At 39.2% G+C, this 9,286-nt stretch overlaps 1 protein-coding gene across 5 annotated transcripts; it reads right to left on the bottom strand.

Moving 5' to 3' along the window:
• Positions 1-496: 496 nt before the first annotated feature.
• LOC127769289 (protease Do-like 8, chloroplastic) lies at positions 497-6,942 on the bottom strand. 5 transcript variants are annotated; one of them, XM_052294825.1, is made up of 14 exons: positions 6,701-6,942; positions 6,152-6,270; positions 5,921-6,003; positions 5,724-5,822; positions 5,354-5,420; positions 5,145-5,220; positions 4,948-5,014; positions 3,941-4,158; positions 3,270-3,337; positions 2,639-2,718; positions 2,013-2,099; positions 1,830-1,937; positions 1,567-1,708; positions 497-1,314 (listed from the first exon to the last, which is right to left on the bottom strand). In XM_052294825.1, exons 1-13 carry the CDS (start codon positions 6,835-6,837, stop codon positions 1,580-1,582), a joined length of 1,338 nt encoding a protein of 445 aa, XP_052150785.1. In that variant the 5' UTR covers positions 6,838-6,942; the 3' UTR covers positions 497-1,314; positions 1,567-1,579. The 5 variants fall into 5 exon arrangements, with proteins under 5 accessions (XP_052150785.1, XP_052150784.1, XP_052150787.1 ...); XM_052294824.1 differs by lacking the exon at positions 497-1,314 and having other exon boundaries at positions 1,348-1,708; XM_052294827.1 differs by lacking the exon at positions 497-1,314 and having other exon boundaries at positions 1,348-1,708; positions 6,163-6,270; positions 6,701-6,811.
• Positions 6,943-9,286: the final 2,344 nt, after the last annotated feature.

Below are 9,286 nucleotides of genomic sequence, written 5' to 3'. Positions count from 1 at the left end.
TTCTGCTAGATATAGGAATAGGGAAGCAGGGACACTTAGGCAGTGTTAGGCCACATCTGTAACTGGGATGGCTGAGATCTCGGTCCAAAAGCATAAAGCTCAAAGAGATGGACACCCAACAAGGCAACCAAATCACTTTATACTTGAAGGTGATTCTTGCTGAGTTGCTGGCTCATGGTGTTGCGCATTTGCATGTAACCCAGTACTAGTTTGGTAGAAAGAGAAGGGCGTTGCGGGTCTGCCTGACAAGCTACTGAAATATACTCCTATCTTAGACGTGACATGTGAGTGACTGTGAGGTACTCCCTCCGTCCCAAAAAAAAAAAGACAAACACTGGTTTCCGTGTCCAACGTTTAACAGTCCGTCTTATTTAAAAAAATTATTAAAAAATTAAAAAGATAAGTCACGCATAAAGTATTAATCATGTTTTATCATCTAACAAAAATGAAAATACTAATTATAAAAACATTTCATATAAGACAAACAGTCAAACGTTGGCACGGAAACTCAAGGTTTGCCTTTTTTTTTTAGGACGGAGGGAGTAAATAGTAGCTTGGTGTTTTGGTAATGCAGGATTATGCGGTGATGGTTAATCAACATCAAAAAAACAAAGGTGACCGTGCCCACTGGGAAAAGAAAGCACAGCATGCAGTTGCATTCTGCGGTGCTGAATTCTATTTTAGAAGAATCTGCCAGGTGGAAAACAAAGATGCTGGGGAATAGCTAGCTACACTACAGTGTCACTTGGAGGAATTTAGGACCAATGCAAGACTGTCACTGGGTTACCTCTCTACTGTCTCTTTCTTTGGATTATAAACCGTCTCTTTCTTTGGATTGTAGATCAGCCAACCCAAGCTGTTGCTTTCTCTTCTGTGTACTTTGGAAGCTTCTCTCTGAATAAAGGAGCACGCCTCCCCATGCTGAAACCAACACAACGCACATCTTGCTACTCCTGCCGTGCTTTACCTTACTGTGCCATATAGCTGTTGCTTTATGTTGTGTTATTCTACAGTATCATTCTTGGCTTCTTGTCGTGTAACACCATTTTAACCTTGGGAAATTTTTTTCCCTTCCGCAATGAAGCTTGTTTTGCCTTGGATTGAGTGGGTCAGTCCAAAACCAAAAGCCAATCTTGGCCCGTTCAAAGATCCAAAGTGGGAACCAAGCCACGCCACACAGCGAAAAGCCTCCCACTGTTGCCGCTAGTAGCGACATTCCCTTCTTCTTTTGCTTTCTTTAGGTAATCCCCCTAGGGTTACTAGAGCAAACACCCTTGTTAACCCCCCAAAAGAGAAGGAATTTCAGCTGGTTACCTACATATACTTACATCAATGAGATCATCAGGATGGACTGACTGCATCATAATCTTCAAAGGATTATGACGTATAATAAGCAGAAACTCTGATGTATATTGAGGCACCATCTATGGAGAGGAGAGAGAGAGAATTCTGAATCGATTCGTTTTAGTATTTAAGAAACAAACGAAAAAGGCTTCAGGTTGGAAGCATGAACAGCTCAGCAAATGCGATATTTACAAAAGCAATAGATCGGGGATGCCAACTTACTGCTAGAAATACATCAGATACTTGCCTCTTCTAAAGGCAAGGTTACCTCCAGAGTTTCAGCGCCTCTTTGGATTGTCAAGCTCACCTTGTCTCCAACGCCATAATCATCCAGAACCCTCGATAGATCAGATTTGCCTTTGATCTGCTCCAAAAGATCCAACATGAGAAACAGAGACTGGACTAAGGCTACCTTAGTACATAGCATCCAAGGATTCTGACAGAAGGCTATAAAATCAGTTTAATGTTAACCAATCAACACTTACAGGTTTACCGTCCACCGCAACAATGACATCACCAAGAACAATGTTACCAGCAAAACCCCTACTGGTAGGAACAAGACCAGCTTTGGCTGCAGCACTGCCCCCAGGAACCTGCAGAAACAGAAATATTATGAACAGAATCCAGTTTGGCCAACAGAAAATATGGGTTACACCAACTCAGTCTACCTGCAATATTAGAGATCCAGTGCGAACATTAAGCTGATATGCGATTGGATCTGGAGCAAACTCCACATTCAAGCCAGCACGGCGAACCTTAAGAGAGGAGTGTAAGCATAATTTAAAATAAAATAGAATACAGAAGCTAACTGCTAAGCACATGTGTCGGCAATGGAAAAGAAAGAAGGTTCTTAATAGCAATCTAAAATTTATCTGTGCTCAAAATTTTTGCAACAAAAACATTCAAGCAATAGTGTTCACAAAGTTTCAAGAGAGTTTTCAGGAGGGGAGGGCAAAGTTTTGGGCCAAACTCAGACCAAAATTAATTTAACTATCTTTGGAAAAGGTCCCTATAGTATTTACAAAAACTTATCAACCGAAAGTTTCCTCCTACTGCTAACACCTAAAGTTGACTCTGAGCATGTTTCACAGCATGTTGGTCTAAAATCATGACAACCACAGTTATTGATTATTGATAAAGAATCACAATCCATAAGATGCCATCTAATGCATGAAACATATACCTACATATGGCATCTCCATAAACATAACACATTATTCTAAGGGGATGATTAGAAAATACGTATGTTATTAGGTTGATGATGATGTTATTGAAAGATATCCATGCAACATACTTTTCCAAACTGAATTAACTGAGGAGCTATTTTCAGAACAGTTGATGACGGGATGGCAAAACCAACACCAGCAGATGTTCCTGCGACATTGAAGGAATAATGGAATCTCAGACTAACGTAGGAATTTAAGTTACATTGGACATAGTTGGATCTGAATATCTGATTTATGCTCTACCAAATCAACAACAAAAACAAATGGTCTAATGCACAGCTTCAAGGAGGTGATTTTGAGTCAACTATAATCAATTATGTCAATTCTTACAGCCCATTAGGATGCAAGCAAATAACAATTTCAAAGAATGCTGTGAATCCGAATATAAACATGATAGATGATACCACTCACTAATCATGCCATCAAAATAGAAAGTCACTCAAAGTGTGCCATCAACCAGAGTACTCTGGGAAATGAACTGATGTACAGGGATCGAGGCAAGCTTTGCAATGTGTTACGATCATTTTAGTTTATTGAGGATGAACTTTTACTAATTGGACATATTCTCTTTTGAATGCTAAGTGCAGTCCTTGACATCTGTAGAGAAAGCATGAACATCTACTAATGTTACCTCCGCAAATCAGCATGAAACAATTCAGTGCTATTTGATTAATACATTTCATGTTGAGATAATCTAACCTGTCTGTGTGAAAATTGCTGTATTAATACCAATCATATGCCCCTTCGAATCCAGCAATGGACCACCACTGCATGGACATACATCAGTATACATGCTTAGTAAAACCCTCTATAATACATTTTCAGAAACATAAATATCCAACACATATTGTATAAACCACTACTTACAACATGATCCTTAACCCTAGATGTTCATTGCCCCAGAGTACAGGTAATGCATACTAAATCACTTCAAGGACGAGGGCATACATGGTCAAGCTGATTTTGACCACAAATATGATCAAATTCTACCCTAATATAGTAAACTGGCAGCAACAAATATTACCACTATGCCAACTGCCAGAGCTGCAATTTAGCCCCAATCTATGTGTCCTGACTTTAGATGCGATGCTAGAAACTCAAGAAAGTAAGAAGTAAAATACTTCCTCTTCTGTGTCCTGAGTCAACTGTTTTGCACTGTTATAGGCAAGTACTATCATTTTGTGCATAGTAGAAACCATAAACAGTAATACAGTATAGCCATCAAGTAACTAGTGACAAAAGTGTTTATGCTTGTCAGTAAGTAATATACAGATGTAAACTAGTACAACTAATGGTAGTTTCCAGGTTGGGTTCTGAGACCAGAAAAGGGTAATCAGTTGATAAATCATTAAAGAAACATATCTACAAACCTGTTCCCAGGGTTAATAGCTGCATCTGTTTGAATTCCACCTCCAATTGTTACTCCAGCTTGACTGAAAATGTCTCGATTTAAACCACTGATGACACCAACAGTTAGAGCATGGTCAAAGCCAAATGGATTTCCAATTGCTAAACACTGTTGACCAACTCTTAGAGCTGAAGTTTGTCCCACGTTAATTGGCTTCAACAGATCTGTAGGAGCATCCACCTATTGCATGTCCATAATCCATATATGAGGTACTATGTCTGACAACATTTGAGCTCAGGTGAAAATCACAACAGGACTTTACGCACTAACAAACCGTAAAATTATCTAATACAGCCCTTCCATTGGTTGTCCTTGAACTAGATTCCATTGGGACAAGGCAGGCATAAGATGAGTAGGTAAATAAAAACATCTTGGTATCTAAAAACATACATATACTATTTCCAAAAAAGAAGAAAGGACGGGCCAAACAAAAGTATGTATTCTTGACCTCTGAAAGGAACCCCCCCCCCCCCCCCCCCCCCCCCGCAGTTTCGTAACTTAACTCTTCAAAAAACATTTCAATCAAATAGCATGGGACCCCTAACTCAACAGAAGAAAATGTTGTGTTACTGTCACAAATAAACTATTATACCATAACAAAACAAAACAACAAAAAGGGAAAAACTGAAGCAGTTGGCTAAAGAGATGAATTTTTAATTGTGAAACTAAAACTCCAAAAGTATCATTTTTTCCTTTTTCTGTTACTTCCACTTTCTACTCCCTTTTTATTTTCTTAGTCCATGACATATGCCATGTGAGATAAAAATGAGCAGATAGTTAAATCCTTGGCTAACGACAGAAGGATATTAATGAGAGTTTGAGGCATCTACATGCCAGGCCACCAGGGAGATGAAATGAATTGAATGACTAATATAAAATGTTGCACACCGAAATGAGATGAGAGAAACCTATGGTAAACATAGTGATGATAGATGACAATTCTCTATAGCTAATCAAAAGACTTCTCACCTTGAGAACAGCAAGATCTTTAGAACGGTCAGCACCAACCAATTTGCCTTCAAAATTTTTCTGTATCCTTTCAGGTAGATATAGGAGAGCACCAGAGCATTAACGATTAGTTGGCTTGCATATACAAGGAACATTGCAATTGTATATACATTAAATCATGAAACTATCCTGTAAAATGCAGTTTTATTAGAATTTACCCATCAGCAGCAAGAATGTTGACACGCGCAACAACTTCGCCAGGCTTTGGTTTTTTTGAAAGGGCATTGCCAACCACTGTCATTGCACCAACAATTAAAATGAATAAGATGAGTGTGAAACAAGGTGAAAGGGTCAAGCACCATAATTATGTATGAAGGAATTTAGATCTCTCACATATGGTGGGTTTTTAATTTACTGACTGCCATACCATGGTAGTTTGTAACAATATGGCCGGAATCATCCCAAACTACGCCAGAACCATTTCCTTCGGGAATCTATAATGAATATTAAGAAGTTTCTTTCAAACAAGGGCTTCTAAAATTTCTATTAAAAGTAACAATAAGACTACACATGATATCTGCGAAAGATATACAGGACATCAAGACAACAAATCAGCAATTCCTTGTCTAACTTTAGCTTGATCGAATCACCAGTTCAGAAAGAAAGAATGCCAGACTTGTCCTATCCTAGTGCTTCTATGGAGAATACTAGTGATGCATTTGTCAATTTGAGCAACAACTAACACATACTCTTGACTCTACTCTAACCTATAACACGAAAGCACATTTTAGTTTTACCTCAACAACACCAGTTACATTGAGCTGAGGGCGCAGAGTTGCATCAAAAATGTTGACAACAGAGTAAGTATTTGTTTCAAAAAGCTGTGCGATCCGTTTCTGCCATGCAAGCCATAAAAGAAGAAATATCCAAAGAAATGTAAATATATTTTTGGAAGAAGTAAAATAGGATAAAGTGGGTTCAACTAAGTACTGACCTCAGTTGGAAACAGTGGACCAGATGGAAAAATCTTTGGAGTGACATCATCAATTTTAACAGATGGATCACCCAAAGCAAGTGCTGTATTTAAGGAGTTGTAAGTTACAAAGCATGAACACTTATAGAGTAAATTAAATACTACAAAAGCAATCATTTGGGTAGGTGACAACTGATAAGGATCGAGTTAATTTCTATTAACACCTAAATTATCATGCCACTTAGTCCGAACCTGAGAAGTACCTTGAAGAATGTAAGCAAAAGCAAAACGATGATAATGCAATAAGCTTCCTCCTTGACGCAAGCAATACAGGTTTACTTGACATTTCACCATATGTTTCCATCATTGACCTGGAATATAATTTCAGATAAACATAAACAGATAGAGTGAATAGGAAAACGGTCAACCAACTATGAATACCTAATGCAGGTGCACATAGTCACAGAGTGAGCGCCGTGCAAAAGACAAATACTACTAACAGAACATGAGAAAATGTGGACGCTGCTTGATGGTGAGTTAACTAACACGAATGTTCTCACACATCGAATTTTCCCCTAAAAATTCATCAACTACTACTCTACTAGATATCAAACGGAACACAACTGGAATAATCAATAATCTCCCGCTAGAAGCAACCGAGATTCAGCAAGCGAAAGGTACCCAAATTGGGCCATCCTACACTAACTACGCAATACAGTTATCCAGAACCACCAGATTGTACCGATGAAAACCACCCGGTTAGAACAAAATTTCTGGCGCAGGGGCAAGGGGCGGGCATACCTCGGGGCCGTTTCCTCGCCGTCGCGGGTGAAGGGGGAGGAGGCGGCGCACTCGATAGCCATCCTCCGGCGGCCGCCGCCGCCGACGCGACTGCCCGGGGCCCGCGCGGCCGGCGCGGCGCAGGCGAGGCAGTGCATCCCAGGCTCCGAGCAAGCAATCCAGAGCCCCGCGGGGTCTCGAATGGGAGGAGTGGTGGGGGTGCGTGCGTGTGTGGCTTGCGAGCTACCACCGTGAAGCGAGATGATTTGAAACCTCACACCAATTCTGGGGCGTGACGGACTGACGGTATCGTGGGGGATGGCCGGATGGGAGAGGTGTACGGGCATACGGCCCAGACCATCTCAGCCCAATTAAACAGGCCACACGATGCTGTTTTTGACAGAGCCCCCTCTTTCCAAATAGCCCCTATTTTTGTACTTTTTTTCAGAAAGGTCCCCATGTATTTGCATTCAGTCCCCCTAAGGCCTTGCTCGGTTTAAAGGGTGTTGAAGGGGATTGGAGGGGTTTGTGGGGATTAATCGAATATAGCCTAAGGGTTGAAAACAGTATGGATTTGGATACTCGAATGGATACCAAATTATTTTAGCGGATTGGGATTTGGTGTGAATGTAGCGTTGAAAATGATATAGAGTCGAAGAGGACACGGCCTATAAACGAATCAAAAATATCGGATGTTGCATACATATACAACGTAATACAATAATAACAAGAATTAGAAACACTTAACATCACACCACACAATAAAACTAATTAGACTTACAAACTAGATAGAGAGCTTATATCTACTATTATAAAAATTTAAGATGTTTTTGCCGGTACTTTCATACGTCATCTGTGTTTGAATCGGTTTTAATTTTATTTTCAGTTTTAATCTCTGTATCTCTATCTCTACTTAAAAAGAATAAGAAATTTCCAAAGTCGGTAAAAAAGAAAAAGAAGTCCGAGGTAAAAGAAAAGTCCGACTAAAAAAAGGATAAAAAAGCTTCTATCGTTGTAAGGCCCTCTTTGTTTAGGCTTAGGCTTATTGGCCTAGACTTTTAAGTCAGCTTATTGGCTTATATGATTTATAAGCCGGTGGATTTAATGTCCTAAGTTTATTAGTTGAGTCATATATCTACCTCACATAAGCCAAAAAAGCTTCTCCAACCTAGCTTTTGGCTTAATAGTGTTAGAGTGACTTGTGGCTTCAAAAAAGCCAAACGGAAAAGCTGCTTGTTTGTTTAGGCTTAGACTTTTCGACTTATAAGTTGGCTTATAAGCCTAAACAAAGAGGGCCTAAGAAAGAAAATCGTCCGACTCAAGGAAAAAAAAGGGGAAAAAAGTCTCGCCAGTAAAAAAACAAAAAAAATAGTCCGTTTGTGTTTTTTTACTGGCGATTTTTTTTTCACGCTAAAGAGTTTTTTTTCCTGCGCACGCGTTATTGGTTTTTTTTGTCCGGTTTTTTCAATCACACCGCACCTCCTGGGCGCTTTTTTTTGTCAATTTTTTTCACCGGTTTTTTATCCCATGCGATTTTGGTTTTTCTCAACTGGTTTTTTTAATCCGATCTATTCGCGGCACGTCTACCAAGTTGAACCCTGGCAACGCGCTAGCGCCATATCGATCGTGCGTTTTCACTCCAATTTGATTGCAAATAAAAAAATCGATTCCTACTCCTCCCTCATCATTCTCTCTATGATTTTCCTTGCTTTATTTTGTCGGATTTAATCTAACAGTTGCCAATGATGACGGCGATCTTTCCCGATGATTTTTATCCCGAGTTTTATGCTCTGATTTTGGGTAAAACGGAAAGAGGTGAGTGGCCGGATAAAAAACTCTCAACCAATTTTGGGTGATCGAGGAAGATTCGTCCGGATTTGATGGGTCGAAGGAAGCAGGCCAAACGAAGGAGGTAGCGGACCAACCTAGGGCTAAAAACGGCTTCACTCTTGACTGGGTCGAAACAAGCAGGCTAAATAGAGGGAGGTAGCGGACTGGCCTAGGGCTGAAAAGTAAGGAATGCTTTCGGCCCAAAACCTAAGAAAGATTTTCATTAACTTTTTTTAATTATAATATATAGCGATCCCAATATTAGAATTTTCATTAACTTTTTCAATTATAATGTATAGCGATCCCAATATTTCAATTTTTTGCTCAGCTCTTAATATATCATTGAAAAAACGTATTTACTCGTTGCAACGCACGAACATTTTTTCTAGTAAGAGAAAAAACAAACAAATCATTTGGTTGAGCTATGATAGCTATATAATCATATGGCGTAGTTATTAAAAATTGAATTATCTGGATAGCACTTTGTCAGATAATTCGCATTAAAAAATCGGATAATATGCATCATTGAATTTTAGCAATACCATATTCTAATCCTAATACGCCAGATTTTACAAAATATTTTAGCATATTATTAGTTCTATTGGATTCGGACCAAAACAGAAAAATAACCGATCCATTTTTCATCCCTTCTGGTAAACCATGGACCTCGAAGTCTTAACTCCCTCAAAGGTTAAGATAAAATACGGAGAAAATTCTATCCGTGATCCAAAAATTTATCCCAAATCAAAGAATACCACAAAATTTTCACAATACCAA

The sequence above is a fragment of the Oryza glaberrima genome, chromosome 4 (genome assembly GCF_000147395.1).
Source record: "Oryza glaberrima chromosome 4, OglaRS2, whole genome shotgun sequence".
In the NCBI taxonomy this organism is placed as follows: domain Eukaryota; kingdom Viridiplantae; phylum Streptophyta; class Magnoliopsida; order Poales; family Poaceae; genus Oryza; species Oryza glaberrima.
Note: the sequence above shows the minus strand (reverse complement) of the source record. Positions and strands in the feature narration are given on the sequence as shown.

Excerpts from the sequence above, each read along its gene's own strand:
- LOC127769289 (XM_052294825.1), bottom strand. The coding sequence starts at position 6,837 with ATGCACTGCCTCGCCTGCGCCGCGCCGGCCGCGCGGGCCCCGGGCAGT. Across the intron at positions 5,823-5,920 it reads GTCCACTGTTTCCAACTGAG|AAACGGATCGCACAGCTTTT; the intron begins GTCAGTACTTAG and ends CTTGCATGGCAG. Across the intron at positions 3,338-3,940 it reads GCTATTAACCCTGGGAACAG|TGGTGGTCCATTGCTGGATT; the intron begins GTTTGTAGATAT and ends ATGTCCATGCAG.